General features: G+C 44.2%; 1 protein-coding gene across 1 annotated transcript in view; it reads right to left on the bottom strand.

The window, feature by feature from the left end:
- The window catches only part of LOC124177922 (lachesin-like), a 142,245-nt gene extending 121,222 nt beyond the window's left edge, over window positions 1-21,023 (bottom strand). The window contains exon 1 of the mRNA XM_046560881.1: window positions 20,913-21,023. Coding sequence (XP_046416837.1) covers window positions 20,913-20,982 — 70 coding nt within the window. The 5' untranslated portion in view covers window positions 20,983-21,023. The remainder of the gene's footprint in view (window positions 1-20,912) is intronic.

Raw genomic sequence — 21,023 nt, 5'->3', positions numbered from 1 at the left:
TTTTAACGAGCCATATAGTACCAGTCTGTAGTTGACGTACACCTGATAAAAGTGCAGCGTCTTTTAATTCTCCTGAAACTAAACTGTTACTGTTCATTAATTTCGCATTACATTATATCCTGCAGAAGCTTGGTATGTATGTCAAAAATTATTATTCTTGACACTTTTCAGTTTCCGGTCATTGAGTCGGCGCAATACTCGCGGCTTACGGCTCGTAATAACGTGATTATTATAACTGTCTGGTCAATTTTCATGAATTCATAGACATTTTAAGGCTAGATCCCGGCTGCCGGTAATACAGCTGAGCTTTCTTGAACTGTAAAAAAGAAAAGACCTGAAAGTAGCTCGGCTAAGAAGCTTCAAGGAGCTTCGCGCACTAGCATTAATATTCAACAGTTTCAGTTATGAAAGTAAAGTGAAAAAGTAATGTGCTCACACAGCGGGAACGGCATATTTAAGTCAATTATATTACTTAACTCTGCCCTTCCTTACTTGGTATATACCCACTTATTACCGGGGAAACGTTCTTCCTTCTTCGTTATGAAGTATCGGCTTTTTGTCATTCTATTAACAACGAACGCGATGATTGATGGATCCTCACTGATATACGAATCGCTGTCCTTTCTCAACTCGGTAAAGGGCTATGCAACCTGTTTCCATTGTGACTGAATTCGACCGTTATTCTCGAAAGACAGAGGCTCTAGCGACTTCTTTTGTGTTGACTAAGTCGGGCTCTCACTTTTTGGTATAAACCTATTATACGCACAGGTTCCACCGACTCGTTATCGGTGAAATTATTTCACCATTAACCGTGGTGGGTACATAATATCTTCAATGGTTTCGAATGAATTACCGGTTCTGTTCTTTTTTGCTCATATTTTCGATTGTTTTTTGGTAAGAAAATCTCACTTCGTCCGCTAGACAGATTTTTACTACCCTTCGAGAGGTTTATGCTGAATTTAATACTCCGATGGAAAATCTAATTTCCGCTATATTTGGCCATGCGGAGAAAAATTGTTCAACAAATTTTATCACGATCGGAAAGAAATTCTTCACTTTTCGGAGGCGAGGAAAATAATTCAAAGTATGTACGAACGTTGTGTTTGAATAGTCTCCACTATATATTGCATGTAGATGAGAAAATCGTATTGGAAAATTATTCAGAAAAGTTTGCAGGCTCTTGACGACGGAGTAGCTACGCTGCCGTGATTGATCGGAATCTCCACTCTCTTCGCCACCCTTGGCATTTGGAAAGCATATTTTCAGTTATTAAGCCCCCAAAGTTGACGAAAATAAGGCCTAAACTTTTTTGTAAGCGACGTGGAAGTTTTCGTTTGCATACATATTTTACAAGGTTAGGAAAAGGAGAGAAAATTTCACCGAACGGTGGGTCAAATTTTCTCTCCAAGACGTTCGCGCCACGACTATCAACTGGATACGTTCGCACCTTTCGAGTATAATGGGGCTTACGATTAACATACACGTACGACAGCTTGTGAAATTGTTTAATTATTACGACCAATCTACAGATACGACCGTCACGCAATTCGGACTTGGCGCAAGGGGAATTTAATAGCTTTAATTAAGAGGAAAAGAGCAGTTAACGATTATTAAGATTAGATTTGCAGGTAGTTAAACGCGTGCGGCACCCCTTCGTTAATGGTTTCTTAACACGAGTATCTATGTTATTATCGCCGTTTGAGTATGTCTTCCTAGAAAAGATAGCATCAAACCGACCTATAAAACGCATCGGCGGTTAGAACCTACAGTCAGCGTCACAAATAAAAGAGTGGTACAAACTAGATCACCAATCTGCTCGGCACTATAAGTTTTGATACGCATGCGCGATGCACCTCGTATCAGTTTCGGATTCGGTATCACGTTTGATCGAAGAATTTTCCCGGGTATTTGTACTTGTGTCTGTTTGAAGGAACTCGAAAAATGAACGCAACACTACGACCGGGTGTCGAAGGAAATATTCAGACCGTGTCAAGTTCATCAGGAAACAAAGCTCCAGAACACAAGGCGTCGAATTTGAAAGCTTGATCACCTTTGCCTTCAGGGTATAGGGTATACGGACCGAGGTGAAGCAGAATGGACCATTTTACGGAAATCATTCCTTCCGGGAGACAGAAATTTATGCGTAGGATTTTCGAATGGTTTATTCCGATAAAGCGAGACATACCGGCAACGCGTCTTTCTCATTTGCAAGCGGAAACCAAATGTGCTTTTGTTCATTTTCACGTTTGCTGAACCGGTGAGAAAGGGATCAAAGAAGTATTGGTTAAATGATTTTTTTTCTCCTTGTCTCTGTAACAAACCTCACATGAAAACATCTTGACTGTTATTTGAAATTGATGCTGTAAATTTACGGATATTTTTAACGCGTATTAAATCCTAAAACAGAAGGGATGAGTCAGGATCCATCCGACCAGAATCGAATGAATGCTATCTCTCGGTATCAAGTTCCAACTGTATAATACGTGGAAAATTGCAACTCCGTTGTTTTGCAAGCTGGCGTGGATGTGACGCCTGGTATAAAGAAAATTGTATACAGAATGTTGACGTAGTATTACAATGAACGAAGACGCAGTGAAGCTGGAAACGAAATGAAATTAACATGCTCGTAAAATGGCAAACAGTATAACGATGCCTTGGCAACTGGAAATGCTCGTCGCGAAGCACACGGCGCGAGTAAGTATCCGATTCGCGTATATTCCCTTACGTACCTACACTGTTCCGTTTCGAGCCGATTCCCCGTCTACATCCTCTCACGTATCTACGCCCGCCTCCTTTTCGCCAGAAAAGCCGACGTAGAGGATCTTCACGTTCGGTGTATCCAGATACTTACATTATACGTGCGACTTGTCGGGAGGTAGACCCAAATTGACGGAACTTGCGCCGTCTTCCCACCCCGATGCATAATAGAATATAACCGAGTTCACAGCTGCGTTATATATAGTTCGCACGTACGTAGGTACGTACATACCTCTGCCGTTATACCGCCAAGTAATTACAAACTTATCCTAATCGCGTGATCTTGGGCAAATTACTTTAAAACTGTTCACGCAAAACTTTCCACTCTCTATGGTGTGATATTAGCATGTGTTACTGCCGTAGAAATGATCTGCTTGTCACTATTCTCGTTATTCTCAATTCACTGTGATTCCTCATCGCAGGGTAAATGAGAAAGAATAATTTTTCAGCCTTTTTGCGGGACTTGAACATCAATCAGTAAAACTGTGCAAAAACCAGCTGCACGTTTATACTTCATCTTCTTCACTCGGATGTTTTCAGAATTTGGCAACCTCGTACGATTTGAAATTCGATCGAAATTCACGATAACCGTGTATCAACTGAAAAAACTATACGGTAATATTTTTCAACAGACTACATGTGGCACCAATAAATATTTGCAAAATTTTGGTCTCGTTGTAAGAAAGGAGCCGAACTCAGTAGATAATTGCATTAGGTTTGGCACCACAGATGTTTTTTTGTTAATTCTTAATCGACGCGCCAGATATTAAAAGAAACGAATACCTGCATCGGAAAGTCATAAATCTTCTGGTACTAAATGTACTAAAGATTCTCTACCCCACGCGGCTTAGGTATGAGGACCATTCGCGAAACTGATTGCGGTTAACGTAACCCGGTATGACGTTGCAGGGTTAATAATAAGATCGTGCTTCCTTATTTCCCTCAAATTCCCTGCAGACGTTCCGAACCGAAAGTTACCCGTCACATTTAACAGTCAGGTTTATTCTCCGTCCGACGATATGACCCACCAATTATCATTGAGCGCCTTAATCAAGCCTTTATTAGCATCATATAGAACTATCCGTAACTGTATACCAACCGAATTCAACCGAAGGTGTTTCAATTATGCATAATCCACTGAAAGAGTAATTTGGAGGAGAACGATACGATACAGAACTGTGTTACAAAATCGATGAGAAATATACGTACAGACGTGAAAAATGGATCACAACGGTTGATAATGGAAAATTCATTTCGCTTCAGTTGAGTTCTCACTTGTGGGATCGGGTGATTCGCCTGTCGCTATTTTACTTCAATCCGTTCGGATCAGCTCGAAAACATAATTTGATACCCTATCCGAGCATTAATATTTCACGTGGGACAAAGTCAACAGGGCTGGGCTCGTTTTGAGGGGAAAAAGTTTTTTACTACAGGTCTCTGGAAGCTTGACGAGCTCACCAAAAACAGGTTTTACTGTACATAGGTTACAGGCATACGTCATACCGCGAGGCGGGTTCTCTTAATTTTTTAATCCCCGAAGCCAACCTCGGGTTATAATTAATGTCGAGAGATGATGACGATGAACCTCATTAGCTTTCGCTCTACAAGTTTCACTTCAGCTTCAGCTTCGGCTTCCCTGCCCAAATTACCAAAGGTCCGGTCGCTCGGTCGACGGAGTCGGGCGTCTAGCTACTCTCGCTACTACGTCATAGTCGGGCATCGGTGCTTTATCCCTAGGTGTGTGTGTGTGTGTGCGCGCGCGTGTATGGCTCAACCGAATGCGAGTGTTGTACAAACGGCTTGGAAAATACCGGCGTCGTTGTGACATCGGGGTTCTATTTCACCGGCAGAAGTACGGATAATCGAGACAAGGCGCGGTATGTATATATATATATATAGACATACATATATATGTATAAAGTATACGCCGCGGGTAATGAAGTTATATATTTATAAGACGGTATAGTTCTTGAGGCCCGTGATGACACTGGAGGAAACTGAGGAAGGACTTCACATACCTACGTGGTTATCGAGCCCGACTCCAGTGATCCAATCATCTCTAGACGCTGTCATGAAATTGCGTCCCAACTCTATTCTGTCCGCGTGGCACAGCCAATTGCCCTCACCTCGCCCCGCCCGAACACCCGGAGGAACTTTGCTGCATTTCGGATTAAAGCCGTCTGCTAACGAAACCGCCGCTCTTCGATATAGAACTCGGGATCCGACTTCTTACAACAGCTGTGTTAAGGGATTAGTTCCGATAATCAGGGTCGTTGCCTGCGGCGCTAGATATCCACCTTTGAAACGTTAGAATGAAAGGACGGAAGAAAATTGATTATGATGTTTACCGGTGTAGACTGCTAGCGGACGGTTTCTTACTTTATCGAATACAACGGATGTACATAAAAAAAGCTCCCTGCTCAGTGAAAGCTTAGAATTGTTCTTATACAACTTGCGTCTCTGTTTCACAATTCCAAAGATTATTTCAATTTGCACGAAGCATTTCGAGCGAACCAATTGAATTGGAAAGGCACTGAAGAATATTTGTAAAAAATAATGTTGTCTTGGATACTTGAAGTGCCGACCAGTCAACTGAAATTTGTCCAGGATGAGTTATACGCTGTTCCTGAAGTCTGGCTGGGGTTCGTGAATTATTGTAACGTTGTTAAATCGTTTTTTGCTGCCTTTGTGCCAGGCCGACATTTCGTGTGAAAAATTACAATATAAAAGTGCTTGACTCCGCACTAAAGGAGAGATCGAAACTTATACATGTGTCGTAGACAGGCACAGCTGAGCTTTAGGTAAAGCTGCAGGATGGTGCAGGTGTAGCACGGTGCTATTCACCGGCAGTTTTGAAATGAATTTGTAATTTGTGAGCTAGCTGTGAAACATTGATTGTTTTAAACTTCTTCATTGCTTTAGCCGAGGCGCGCAATACGTTTATTAAATGGAGGCGGCTGTATATAACCTGCGAAGAAAGTTGCGAGCGTAGTAAAGATGCAGAACACACGCGTCTCACGGCTAAATATTAACGACGAGTTATCGCTCGATTTATATTTCAATTTTGTTCAAATTTTCCCTCTGTCGTTGCCACTTGAAAATTCTTGTTAAATGCAAGTCTTGCGCGAGGAATAGAGCACTGCTGCACAGACGATCATTAACGTCGAGAGGACTTAATAATTGAAGTTCGACTCGTGTGCGCAGTAATGCGGCTTCAAGTGAGATTGAGCGTCAAATTTATTACTTCAAAGATATCCAAGACGTCTTTTCACGCTATAGGTATACAACGTCGTCTTCGGGAACATTTGACGCTCCAACTTCGAACGAGAGTAGAATCCTGTGAAAACTGCGTCAACCGGTTACTCACCGTGCAGTCCACTTTGTTTCACCTTCTGCATCGATCATTCACACGATGTATTAGAAAATTAAAAATAGAATATCCTTATTATTTCACAGAGGAGTTCTCCGATACTAAAGATTTTTTATGATCAAAAATAGTCAGAGATGCTGGGGAAGGGTAATGTATTTCTTATCGCGTACACTTTATGTAGCAGTTTCTCGGCGACGGATAGCCGTAGATCAGAAATTTATCTCTGCAGCTGCCAGTAAAATCTATCATAGGATCGAGCCACCGGTGCTGTACGTGTATGGATGTATAGGTATGTATATACATGCCGCTGCAGCGAATCCTGCGGTCGATTATATTGCTCGTAATTTCCCACGTGTGGTCAGTAATTACGTTGTGTTTTGTTGTCGGTTGAAAAAACGCATCATGTGCTTTACTTCGCTCGCAGGGCATAATTGATCGAGACACGCTCACTCACCGGCTCTGACAGGTTTTTCGATTGAAGTTTCGAGATCGACTTTCGATTTATCGAGTTTCGGTCGCTACCAATATCAATGAGAAAATCTCGCGGCCCCGGCAACAAGAATACGTGAAGAAAATTTCAAGCCAGAGTTTGGAGCGGCTCAAATACTTATAGCGTGTCCTCGCGAGGGTGCGAGGTAAGGGATAAAAGGTTTCAGGAAGCTGGCAGGGGAAGTTGGGCAGGGTGACTGCCCGATACCGTTAAATCTGTTCCCTTTACACGAACGTGTGTGTTTTGTTGATCTCCAAGGAGCACAATAAAGCCGGGAAAAGCGCATGCATGCAGCTCATTTTCAATCTGCATCGCTGTACCGAATTCCTTCAGTTTGCCAGCGCATTTCTCACAACCGGATCCTGTGTCCACCTGCAATTCCAGCAATTTATTCATGCCTTTGAATTTATCATGAACGGTGGAATATCTGCTCCTCGGAGACTTGATGAATTCCGCTTGCGTATTTTCTTTCACAAGATGAATTCACCAGAAATCTGTATGATCTTTTTAGTCGCTGTACCGACGATGAACAGCATTTCCGCTCGAGGATCATCGGCGTTAAACATTTCTGCGGAATTGAAGGTTCATAAAATTATACCGTACTTGTAGAAAAGCCGACTCTAAAATCCTTGACAAGCCTTTCGCGGTTGATATTTTAGGAAGCGTTACTCCGTCGCGTGTATACCTACCCCCGTAGTTTGGGTTATTCGCAAATCGGCTTACGACCCCCTCAGCGGACACAGAAAGGGAGGGAAGAGAGATATCCGAGAAAACAGCAGCAGCAGCGGTGCTTTCCTGCGTGTTTTGTAACGAAAATGCGGTTTGTTTCTGAAAACAGGCCGCAGATTTGTTGCTTTACAGAATTACCCATCACCCGTTGGTCGGAAGGAAAGCCGTAACGCGCCTGGATTACAAGGACGAACAGGAATCCTTCATCGTCTGGTCACGGTATCTTCGTTATAAACGTACGATCGCTAATGCTCAAACCGGAAATCAACTCAACCCCGAGTCGGTAATGCGAAAACGACAACCTTGTTTCTGCCTAATGTTTTTAAAACTGCGTGAGTACATGCTCGTGCGAAAATACGTACGGGATTGATAAATCTGCACTGTCGTTTATCAGACCTTTATTCGTCACGTAGCGTCAGGACGTCCGTTCACATTACCTTCCTTGGTAACCGTTACAATAACTCATGTAACTGTGAATTTCACTTTTTTCCAACTGATAAATGGAGATGAAACCGGTTACCTGGCTATTGGACGCTCCATCGAATAGGTCGGCCCGTGACCCTGGAATATCACGACGTTTTTCCTATCGCCCCCGAACCGTGAACTATCGCGATCTATCACTTAACCGGAAACAACATGCGTGGCAAATATCAGGGTCCACCTTCCGTGGCGCCCATAATGCTATCACTTTGTCAAACAAATGGGGAGCCTGACGTTTTCTTCCCGTCAGGTGACGTCGGTTTATGTCGATATTCAGTCAGAACGCCCGATCATTCATTTCGAATACATCTACACTGTAAAAAACTGATGGTGTAAAGTACAACGGTGTGTCAGAAACCAAAAACTACACTCCGAATGTGGTGAAAGAAGAAACGGTATTCAATAATAATTATCAGCACCGTTGTGAGTATAAACTACTAATTGACACACCCATCGGTGATGAATGGTTGGTTTTGGTGTAAATTGTGACAACAACTATTCCATCACACTGTTCGTGTAGCGCGATACATTTCTTTTCACACTAGTAGAGAGTCGAAAGGATTAATTTGTTCTGACTGGGATAATTCAGTGTAATAGGCTTACGCCATTGCTTTAATACTAAAAGGGAGTTATTACAAATACCATAGACAGCCACCAAACGTAGGCTGACAATCATTTCTCCCGCAAAAAATCGGACTCCAGGGTATAATAACAACCCTGACGAAGCCGCTCATTTCAATTACTTAGGAATTCAACCAACTAACTTTGGTTAACGATAGTATATCACAAGACTCTTACTTGGGTGCGTCGACTGCAAATCTGTAATTGTAACACGCTGCGACAACAAAGTGATCAATATTTTTAAAGAAATTTCAATCACGAATATAGCTACTAATTCCGGTAATTCTACACCTCCTGTGTAGCCTCTTGCACGTTGTGACATCAACTTGTGACACCGGAAATTCAGCAACGTGTTAATTCTACACCTGAAAGCTAGTCTGCTTGTGACCACGCGCGGTCTTCAATATCGTCAATTCTGGTACATTTTTTTTTTTTTTTTACTGTGAACAAGTTGTCAGTGGGTAGTTATCAATCTTCCAGGAGTGCTTGCCAAGTGCTGGATTATTTTGAACAAAAAGGAAATTCAGAACAATCGAGGCTCGTAATCCCATAAATGAGACTCATTTCGCAAGTGTCATAAGAAAATACAAATTCATTCGTATACGAACCTGCTGATATCGGAAAATACAAATACATGCATTACGAATGACTACGACACTAGCATTTGCTCGACTTTCTCGAAATTACAACTTTCCATTTGTGCCCTTATTACATCCAGGCCTTCTATTGTTGATGGATTGCTCGTGTCATTGCGCAAAAGAAATCATCGGATTGAAGACATATGAGGTTTTGTAAGGATGATTTATTTCCAGTAACAATGATAGCTTCTCGCGTAATCGTGAATGATCGCAGATCCAGTCAATATCGAAATCTGGCTACTTAGAAGATTGTTAGTATCCATCGGTAATAAACTCAGAAGTTTCTACTGCTGTAGACGTGCCATGTATGTTATATGTATAAGAGTTCGAAGCACATGTTTGGTTCCTCCGATCGCGACACATGATTTTACGCCGATTTTTCGACAACTGTAATTCAGAAACGACAGAGCTCAAATGCGACGACGCTATATTAGAACGATTTTTTTGTTTCCAATTCTTCATTGAACTACCTACACTTGTCGTGAATTTGAGAAATTATTCCCAGAACAGTCTACAACGATTGAAATTCCATGAAATTGGAAAATTCTCTCACCGCATTCACGATATTTTTGTGAGAATTATTAAATCAAACTGTAATAGCTATGGCCGTTATGGTTAAACGGTCTCTTCGCGTAATGCGGGATTTTGCACTGTGGATAGAACTGATACCATAACTGAGGAAAAATTCATGCAAATCTCACAAATGGTTCGCGAGATAAGGACACTCCTTTAAAAATACATTTTCCCCTCCCTTATCCAAGCTCCTCTAACCATTCCGTTCGAATTACGTATACCAGATCTACAAATTGTCTACCATAAGGGTATCTCGGTGATCAAATTTCACTCAAGATAGGTTACTCTATTAAAAATTCCACAAAAGCAGAATAACGCCGGAGAGGACGGGCACCTCAATAGAGTATTTCAAAACGTTATTCAAGGATGCTGAAACAATTGCAAGCTCTCGCGTGACGTTCCAGGAATACGTAGATCAATTTGCACGACACGAGTTGGTAGCGAGTTTATAACTTCAGGATGTAAAACGAGGTAGCAGGAAAAGTAATTTGCAAATAGAAAAAGAAGAGCTTTGTCTATTTAACTCGCGAGTCGAAAGGTGCGGGGAACTCGCTGTTTTCACGACTTTCCAGCATCATTACACAACCGTGTAACAAACCATCCGGATATGCGCGAGGCACAATCGAATACGAGTAGCCGTAAAGGTGGGTTGTTTTGCAGAAGCGGCTTCCGCTGCGCCTCCGGGTTTCCGTTTCACGTCCCTCGCGCCTCACCGGCTATGCCCATCCCTCTCGGCGTTTCTCCTTCGTGGTGAACTTAACAAAGCCGTAAAAGAATAAATGGCGCGGTATGCGCGAAGGGAGATAAGTGGTGGGTGCCTCCTTGTTTGCTAATCTAGCAGAGCGGGCCCGGATCATCTGTTGCAAGCTGTTGCGGCAGAGGATGATCGCTAATGGAGTTAGTCTCTACCTCTCTACGGAACGCAAGACGCGAGGCAATCAATCACGCGTAGTCAAACAGAATACTGCGTGACCTCTTTCCGCCTTCCTCTCGACCTTACCCGGCCTTACATTCCCTTACCCAATTTAACCCTGTCTTACCCGCCTTGCCGAGATTCGCCTGCAGTTTTACATTTGCCATCTTTTGCTCGACTTCGGGGATGATTACTTAAAATAACAGGATAAGCCGTGTGCTTATTTTTGTTCATTAAGCTGTCCATTTCCGTGAAAAATAATCAATCCAATCAGCACGTCTGCAACGAATTAGGCAGGTGAAACATATTTTTGCCATCAAAATGCCGTGTCAGCCAAAACTTTATGCTACGATGAGCGGTAACTTCTTTAGGGATATTTCGGGTCTCTGAGCGAGCCTGAAGACCGCATGTTTAGTGTATGATATAAAAATTTTAAACTGATGTATACATACACCTACTCATTGATTTTAAAGTTACCGCGGTTAGGATCTAAGAACTCTGACAACGACGAAGTCGAGAGGCTATCGCTTTATTCGTTGTACCGTCAGATAGATTTTCTTATTATCGTAACAAATCTGTATTGTATAAATAATCAACAAAGTGTAACTGCAAGATACGCAGATCAGTGAACTAGTTTACTAAATTACAATTCAAATGAAATCGGGTGGATGCTAGCGAAAGAAATGATTGGTGGACGGCAGATATTAAACAAAAGACATTTGTCAGAAATTTTCCCCCCCGTCGGTATATAGGATGAGTGAAATTCATTGTTTCAATCTCCCAAGAAGAAAATTCTCCCTCGCGGAATTCCCACGGATAAGCGAGAGGCTTCGGAACGCGAATATTACATAGCTCGATGTATACACATCTGTTGTGAAGTGAGGCAGTCGTCAGATTGTCCAGTTCACGAGGTGGATGATTTAATTTATCCGTTACGAGAAATCGATATCAGCCTCCGGAAAAGGCTGCTCAGCTGCCTCGACTATACAAACATATTCCGAGTGAAATGGAAATGCATTAAACGAAAACCCATTCATCAGTCGCAAAGAAAAGAGAAGGAGGAATAGAAAGAAGACGAGAAAAAGAATAATTTCATTTAATAAAGCTGACGAATCGATTTAGGCGCCTCGCTCAGTTTCGCGAGTTTTTCTTTCACGCAGATAATCGATTCTCGGTAGTCCTTCCTCTTTTACCGATCTCATTACATACCCGCGTGAATTCAGGCACGGAACGACCTGATACAGATCGCAACTAATTTCTCATTGAGTCAACCATTATCAAACGTACGCGTTACAGTCGATAATGTCTTTGAAGTTGGACTAGCGGCGCTGCTGTGGTCCCATGATGAAATCCTGTTCACCAACCACGTTATCCACGCCCTGCACCGAAGCGATACCCGTCCAACTCTGCGGTTAACAAATTAACACGTTTCATCAGGGAACATTCTGCTCCGTGAATGTCCCGCCCTCGTCAGCACTTTGACAATTCGTACGGGACGAAACTGATCGCTGGTAAATCTGCAGGGGAAGAAGTCGGGCCGTACAGAAACAATTAATTACTCGTCCAGTACTTTTCCAGCTCATGTTTCTATACGCGATACGTATTGTACACGTAAGCGCGAAGCTGTGACGAACTGCAAGTTCGTACATGAAGCACACCGCACGCGTAACGAAGTCGGCATTAACTAGCAGCTATTCTACTCGTTGCATTGCCGGAACCAGATTAATCAGCGCAGCAGCTCGTACATATATTTCATATCCATATACACCTGACTTCGTTTATGAGATAAACTTTGCCCATTCGCATTCCCGATCCTCGTACCCTTCCCCTGTTACAAACGCAAATACCAATGGGGCACGTACCATGCATTAGCTACCGTGGCCAGCAACACTGACTTATATTACACTACCTTATACGTGCGGTGCACTGGTTCCTTACATTTTCAGTAAGTACCTGCAACGAGCGCTTGAAACACGAGTGGGATACGTTCTGTTAGGAGGTATTGGTCAAGTTTACCGTGAACAAAACGAAACGAAACTCAAGATGACGTAATCCAACGCCACGTAACGTAACGCAACGTAACGTAGGGTAATGATCGGGCGTAGTAATGAGGACAAATGAAGTGGGTGAATTATACGCGAACGTCCCTATGGGAAGCAGGTACTCGCTCGCTCATGAGTTATTCATGGGAGTCTATCATAGCCACTCCATCCAGATTGTGAGATTAATCGCGCGCGCAAACTCCTTTGCCGGGTGGCTCGCACGGGTCGACGTATTCATTTGGTGCGAGGCGGAACAGTGAGATGTGAAGTGGGACGAAGAGGAGGAGGAGGAGGAGGAGGAGGTGAAAGAGGAGGGGGGAGCTAAGGACCGGGAATGATGGATGCTGCGTTTGGATAGCGTTACTAGTCACTTCGGTTTCCCCCCAATTAGCGCCACCCCCGAAATGACTCGCTTCGCCTACGAGTACCCCTCTTATCTCTCTTTGCTGATCTCTTCTTTTATTCCCCGTTAATTTCTGCCATCTCAATGTCTCCCCCTTCGACTCCATTCGCAACGCCACCACTCTTTCGAAAACATGGTATCACATCGTACTCGAATAATCGGTTTCGATCTTTTGATTTTAACGACAACCGTCAACCTGCTTCAAACAGTGTTTCTGTACCACATCTGAAGTACATCCGCAATCAGATCCTTGAAATTCCACGTGACAAGTTTCTTGCTCGTCGTCAGGAACGGGAGTCTTTAGTGTTTGCACGGGCGGACTTTCACCTGCCAAACGGATCTTCGAGGATCGGTGACTCTGATGGCTAAATTAATACAGCAAACACCTTTCCACCCTCAGTCATCGCTCTCCCTGAAGGTGTGCTCGGGGTGTCTGGCGCCAGGATGCTCTCGAGAACGTCAGGCGCTCTCCTCTTCACTTGGCGTCCCCGAGCCATGTTTTACGCATCACAGGGAGCCCTTCAAGTGTCTTATGAACAAAGTACCCAATGACGGCTTTTCCGGGAGCAAAGTAGCTTTTGCAGCCAAGTTCTGAGCCTGTTGCTATTCACGGAGAAGGAGGGTGGTGGCGGAGAAGGAAGGGACAAAGGGTTTGTACACGGGCGTACAATGTTTCACTAATAGGGACGTGTAACTCATTGCCCTCCCAAAAAAGTATCAAATATTTTTATTCCTCTAGTTATTTTCGCCTTTCGCTTTGCCCAGCCAAGTTGATTGTCTGTTGCACTAGACGGTCAAATAACAATATTGTGCGTATCACTATCCTACTTTCAAATTTGGATTAATACGTGTGTAAATATGTAGACAGCATCACTACGTTTGATTTTTGACTGATTACTTATATGAGTAAAAAAAAAAAGAACAAAATGTCGATGTCAGCAAACCCGAGGGCCGTATTTTAACGAGCTTTCGTGAGATTAAATTTTTCATTTTCTATTTATAAACGGACCGAAACCTTACGTTCGTGGGAAGTGAATTACCTACTCACTTGTACCAGATTTGATCTGTTACTTCGGATATATTTTTTTTTTTATCAACGTTTTACGCAACGAACACATTGGTCACTTCGTTTGGTTATACATAATAATATATGATATAGCTTCGCCAACATTAAGTTGAATCCATTCCCAGTTTCATTATTAATAATCACGGGGACATTGAGGTTTACAGGGATTCATACCTCGCGACTCATTGCAACGAGTCAACTTCCGTGTTTCGTGGCAGGATGTTTGCTCAAGCTTTTGTAAATGCCGACTCGTGATACAATGGAGGGTATACGCCTTATTCCTACGCCCCGTAAACATCAACCGAGAATTTGATGGTAAATAAATTACGTCGCAAGTTAAGCCTCCTCTCCGTCGACTATTGTCCAGGTGTTTTCTGGTGAAGTTTGAGAGCCTCGTTCAAAGGGGCTACTGCAGGGTTGTACCGCGTGTTTTATGAGTATCGTACCTACCCTACCATCACCCACACCACACATCCAGCCAGCCAGCGAGCCAGCGAGCCAGCCAACCAGCCAGCCACGTCTCGTAAAACGAAATTGGGGTGGTATTGCAGGTAGTCGATTAACTCGTCGCTTTACTCCTCCGGACCTCATCACGGGCCCCTCCACCGCTGCCGGTTCCTCGGGATCGTCGTCATTGAGCTTTGGATTAATTTTTATTAGGCTTCGCAGACGGAGCGATTTGCCAAACAAAGTCCAAACCAATTGCATTATATCACGAGAATTGAATGAAACGGCGCGGCGCGAGATGAGAGCTTCGCTGCACGGGCATCCACGTTCTCTGCTCCACGCACGCTTGTGTATCATCCGTGCACCTATAGACACAAGCCTGCCTAAATCCTTGGTAAATATTTGTCAGGTTAGGTTAACAGCTTCGGATGGTTGCCAGGGCTGGCCCGGACTTTGTTAAAGCCTTTCCAGAACTCGTGTACCACAGTGCGCGGTCTACACTCTTGCGCGTACCTTCGTACCCCATCCCCGTCGTGGACCCTAAGCGAGATATCCGCAGATGGGTAGAACCTCTAAGTGGGTTTGAATGCCTGCCGCGGTATACCGGGTTATGGTGCTTTTTTCCTTATTCCCTTTTTTTCCTTACCACCACCGCTCTTTTACAGCTTTTCAAGGGCTTCACAAATCGGACGAAGGATACGGTATAGAGGAACAGATTTCTGTTCCTTCGCGACCACTTTTATTCCCACCGCCTGCAACTACCACTTCAACTTGAGATTTTTTGTCACCATTTACGGAACGACCAAGTCTGAACGAAGTTCGGGCGGACGACGAACGTGCATGCATACATAGGTATACCGTATATACGCGTACATATGTAGGGAAAAAGTCACACTGTCCCGCGAAAGATATAGATAACTTACGACGAAAACTTGCAGTGCAAAACTATGAAAAAGTAATTCTACCCCGGCGGAGCAATTTCACGAGCAAGTGCCGCGCTTGTAAATCCGATTTGGAACGGCGATTAAGGCCGCTTTAGCGTTTCTTACCCATGTTTCTTTTTCTTCTTCTCCCTTTTCTTCTCAGGTTCTTATACTATAAATCCTTCTCCTCTGCGCACGTTGCTCAAAGACACAAATAGCATTTCTATACCTGAAGGTATTCCTCCTGCACGCCAATATATATATATATGCGTACGCACGTGTGTGGTTGTGCATAATGTGCGCAGTGTATGAACCTTACGGTGCCGCGGTGGGTAAATTTTCGAAATCAGTGGAAAGCCAAATTAGCATCAATACAAGTGCCACAATCACCAGCAATGCCGGAGGCGGCCAGGCGTAACACACTGACAAAGCTTCATGCAAATTGAAGACAATTAGAAATTTTGGCTCAAAGCAACGCCAAGCAGCGCTAACACCAGGAAGTAGCGTGTACTTGCGATTTGAGTTTTGGTTGTGGGGAATTCCGCTCCTGAAAGGGAGAATCAGAGAATCTCATCCCTGGCAACGGGTAACGTGACCCCGGATGAACTGCGGCGACCGCTTTGACCGGGTTGTCGGCTATGGCGCAAATTTGGCTCTGTACACCGCCGGCCTGTGTACGTACTTGGCTGCCATGCGTGTTACGGGTTTTCTACAGCGCCACTTTGACTCCGATTCGTCCGATACGGGCAGAAGTGACGGGAGAATTTACATACGAATGAAGGTGTAATCACCAATTTATACGACGATAGTTAATGGAATAGTAATAGAATTATCATTGACTGAAAATTCGGACGATAATCAACGTAGTTCAGCAATTGTCGGTTGTCAGAATAATTAACGATGGAACACCGTCACCCGGTTTATCCATCTACGCTATAAATACGGAATTTTCCCGACGGTTATGAACGAATAAACCTGAAATTCCACTATACTATAAATGAAAATCCGCGCTCTGAACTTTTATCTCATTACCCTGTATCCGTTGAACCGAAAACACGGTCGTTCAACTCGAACAGTCACAAATACGCAATCGAAGATGCATTTACCTGAACTGGGACACCGGAATATCTCGCTATGCATGATAATATCCATATCATAGGTGTATTAAAATTAACAGCGCTACTTTTATGAATACTACAAATATACAGATATAATTATATTGGTCTTCAAATTTCCTGGCAGTATATTCGAAAATTAGTTTCCAACAGCTGCACGGCTGGAAGGCGAAGTACAGACGTGAATTGTCTCATCAATGTTATCCAATGATTAGAACTCCCTGTGGGGATATTCGGACAAAAGGTAGCATTTCAATATTTTAAGCTGCACGTAGCGTTAAGGACGCAAGGATGGTAATTGAGGGTTTCAAATGTAAGGCTGGCATTGAATCATGGATGCCACTGACAAATTCATTCTATCTTAGTCTGCATCATTTATGTCGCAGGTATAAGCCAACAGATTTTCACTTCTGATAAATTTTCCTACAATTAGCCCACATAGAATACCGAATCTTCAATAATTCACAAGAGTAATTGTACTAACGACGTACAATTATTCCTGGAAATAATTGATATCGTAAGAATGTGAAAAAATAATAATTCGCCGTGAAACATGGGAGAAAAAATGCATCTGGATACGCATGAAATGAAAAATCACCCTTCGCCCATCCCTTTCCCCCGAGTCGCGGCATGTCTTTGAAAATGAAATGGTTCCATCAGCCCAAGTCTCCCTTGCATAATTTCACAAGGGATAAGGAATGAAGTGGGTGATCATCATCATGGCGCACGTATACGCGAGGGCTATAATTGAATGAAGTATAAAATATTTAAGTGGCTGAAATTACGTTGTAGCAGCGAGGTGGGTATGTATTTAAAGCGCAGGCATTTGTCATCCAACGATCGTGAAAACTATAACACTCCTCAGCGACACGTCGTGTATTAACGGTTGAGAATGGACCACGAGGAAGCTTAGGGACATGAAATAAAACAAGCTTCTCCTGCACATAATGCGCACAACTTGAAGAAACAGTCGCAGATTACAGTCGCAGTACCAATTTTCCATTTTGCAAAGAGTTTCAGCCGCTCGGGTACGTCATTTGCCACACTTGCCGGCCCCGCTTGCAGCTTTAAAGCCGTACGTTTCGCTCGTGCCGACGGCGTTTACTATCCACCGCAGTAAAAACATTGAAGTGTTATCACGAACAAGGAGCAAAACTGCCCGAGCTTTACTTGCACATATGCGATGAACAAGGAGACTTTACAGGTGAAAAGCCAGTCATCGAGCCAAGCACCACTCTCTTCCCTTCCACAGGTTACAGCTGTTCCGGTTCCGAGGAAGTATCGCTGCGCGAATATTACAGAAGTCGAGACGTCGCGGGTATGAGCCGCGTAAGCCCCGGAGGTTCCTGACATCGCCGGACATTCCGGCAGAAATATCTCGCCGTCGCGCATCGCCCGCTTAACTTCTTTGTCGAGGCTCGATCCGGAGCAGATATCTTTTTCCGCTCCTCCCAACTCTCGGGGTATAAATCTATTACGGAGCGCCGACATTCCGCGGGGGCTTGGCATGTTGGCTGTTGTTCAAATGGTCTATCCGACAATAAAAAGCGATGCACGTCTCCTGGAAATCCTCTACTTCCGCGAGATTTAAACGCACACCCCCGACCCGACCCACGGAGCTACGTCTGTCCCTCCATCCCTCCGTCTCGCTCTTTTTCTCCTCTTCCTCTCGTCCTTGTTGCCGTCACCACCGCGCGGCTCTTCTTCCCCCCCCCCCCCCCCCCCACTGTCATGCTTTCCTCCTCCTCCTCCTCCTCCTCCTCCTCCTCCTCGTCCTCGATCCCGGCATCCCTTCCTTTCCGCGCCGCTTCCACTACTATCTCTACTCCTTTTTCAATGCAGGGAAAGAAACGTGTTTGTGTTTGGACTCCGGCCAGATAATCTACGGCAATAAATTTCTCTGTGTACAATGCCATGTGATTGGTTTTATCTATCGGCACTGTGCGGTGGTGGGTGGCGAGGAAGGCTCGGACCCGGTACAGGCACCTAGATTCCGACCGCTATCCACGTTGCACGCATCAAGCTTTCGCCCCGCAAATCGACTCGAACCGGAATGATTTCTCTTCCATTTACTACCTCCTATCTCATCCTCGAAGTGAAACTTTCAACGGGCGATTCGCGCTCAATGCACGCCGCTTCACTACGATTCGGAACAATGATTTCGGTGCATATCGATCCTTTCTACTATGTCCTTTATTTACTGCTTTTATTTTTATTTGATTGTTTTCTTTTTTACACGCTTACGGTTCGTAGTTCGCCCCGATTGCTCGGGTATGTTAATTCTCTTAACGGTGCGGTGGCGCGTTGAAAGTTAAAATAACCCAGTGATGTACCTCTACCTATCCTGCACCGATCCCAAACTAACTTTCTGAGCGCCTCCTATTTAAAGCACGTATGTTCGTTATTGGGCAATAAATTTTGATTAAAGCGGAGAGGGAAATTTGGTCGGATACTGACTTCTAGTTTTCCCCCCCGTTAGGTTATGGAACTTTTGAACCGAACCGGTTGTTGTTAATTCGCTAATGTTACTATAACCTGACCCCAAGCTTTGCCGTCGAGAAATTATTGCTTCGTATCGCCCGATGATGGCACTATACGTTACACCATTTACAATGTGCCGTATGTTTCCTGCAGGTGACCATTAGCCTTAATCGTAATCGGTGTTCAGCCACGAGTATACAACAACCTTCGCCCTTTCCACCCAACATACGCATCCGTACAGTTATACATCGAAAGTGTTGTGCAAATTGATGTCGACACTCGTTATAATTCGAGTGCAAAGATTTCATATTCATTGTGTCAACGAGACAGCATGAAATATTTTACCATTCAAAGAAACGTATTTCGATGGTGTAACGTTGGTAAAAGTAGGAACGCATAAATTTTTGCGAACGCCTGCGTAACTCGTGGTGAGATATGATACGAAAGTGAAAAATTTGCGAAACGGTTGAAACAATCTATTTCTGAATTTTGTGACAGGCGGGATCAGTCGGCGCGATCCACGTTGGGGTGTGTAGGCAAAATTTTATGATTCATGGGATCGCGAGCGTAAGAGATTCGGCGAGTGGAACAAGGTTGCAAAGGATCGAATCAATCATCCGCGTCGTTTGATTCGATCGATGGTATCTAGGAAAGTGACCGTTGTCAAAGTTGCGTTGTGAAACCGCACGAGTTAGCTTGCGGTAGCTGTATACGAAGTTCGATTGAAACTGTTGAAGTAACGACAAAGCCTCAATTCGGCAAATACGTTCCGAAACGTCGCGATGCGGTTTCGTGCAAGGAAACGCACTCTAAGCACGATGGCGGTGTAGCGGGGTGGTGAAATCCTGAATGCGGTTTTGCAGCTGGATCCTCGAGCCGAACAGTGAAAGGAGTGAGTTGGCAGAGAAGTTGTCGCGCGGTTCTCTCGGCATTTTCTCTATGCGAGGAAAACAGGGTGTGCAGCTGGCGGTTCACTCTTTGCGGAGAATAAGGACAGTTTTTCACCTCGCTACCTCTTTTAATGTCGCATGCGCGAGGAAAACCACCCTACTTCACCCTCCGACACCCACATCTCCACACGCACACACACTCACTCACTGACTCACGCACGGCTGCACGGCCGACGAAGAGAGGAGAACTCCCGCATCTTGCCGGCACACACTCGTGGCGCCAACGGCGAAACTTACTGTCGTATCAATACTACGGTATCCCCATTGTTTTCCCGAGATAACGTACGCGCCGAACTCTATCCCTCTGCGTATCTCGCACTCAGCACAACCCGGCGTTCAACATTCGGTGTAACTTGACAACGCGCAATCGCGGCCAGCTCTTCTGGCTGATTGTAAGTCAGAAATTCATGGCCCATAGTCGAATCTCCGTGATTCGTTGTGCGCGGCGACTTTGCACGAGCATGCGGGCGCCCACCCCTGAATACCGTTGTTATTATACGTCTGACAAATCTAAGGGAAAGGGGAGGGGGTGAAAGGGCCGACACGCGGGGAGCAGACGAGATTCTTGAGAATTGCCGGAATCCGGAGGTAACGCCGAGGGGGAAAAACACCATCGTCGTAACATCGCTGAACCCCCGATGAGTCACGTAAACTGCATGTGACGAAAATTCGCGAGTCACGATCGAACATCCCCGCAGAATACGAGGTCGTGGAATGGAGCAAAAAGCGCGCGACGATAGAAATATATTCGTCCGATATTCTGCGGTTATCGTGGAATTCTGTTGTTTTTTTTCTCTCTCTCTCTCTTTTTTTGGTTGTTCGTTGATGTTTATTTTGTTTTATTCGAACCGAAAAATTTTGAGTCCTCTGCAGGTAACGAGGAATTAATTTATAGAATGAATATTTTCACCTACCTTTGACACAAGGTACATAAGCCAGCCACAAAGTGACACTGAAAATCAGGAACAACTTAGTTATGGTCATTTTTACGCAGCATTCGATTACAACATTAACGCGACCCGGAG

The sequence above is a fragment of the Neodiprion fabricii genome, chromosome 3 (genome assembly GCF_021155785.1).
Source record: "Neodiprion fabricii isolate iyNeoFabr1 chromosome 3, iyNeoFabr1.1, whole genome shotgun sequence".
Taxonomy (NCBI): Eukaryota; Metazoa; Arthropoda; class Insecta; order Hymenoptera; family Diprionidae; genus Neodiprion; species Neodiprion fabricii.
Note: the sequence above shows the minus strand (reverse complement) of the source record. Positions and strands in the feature narration are given on the sequence as shown.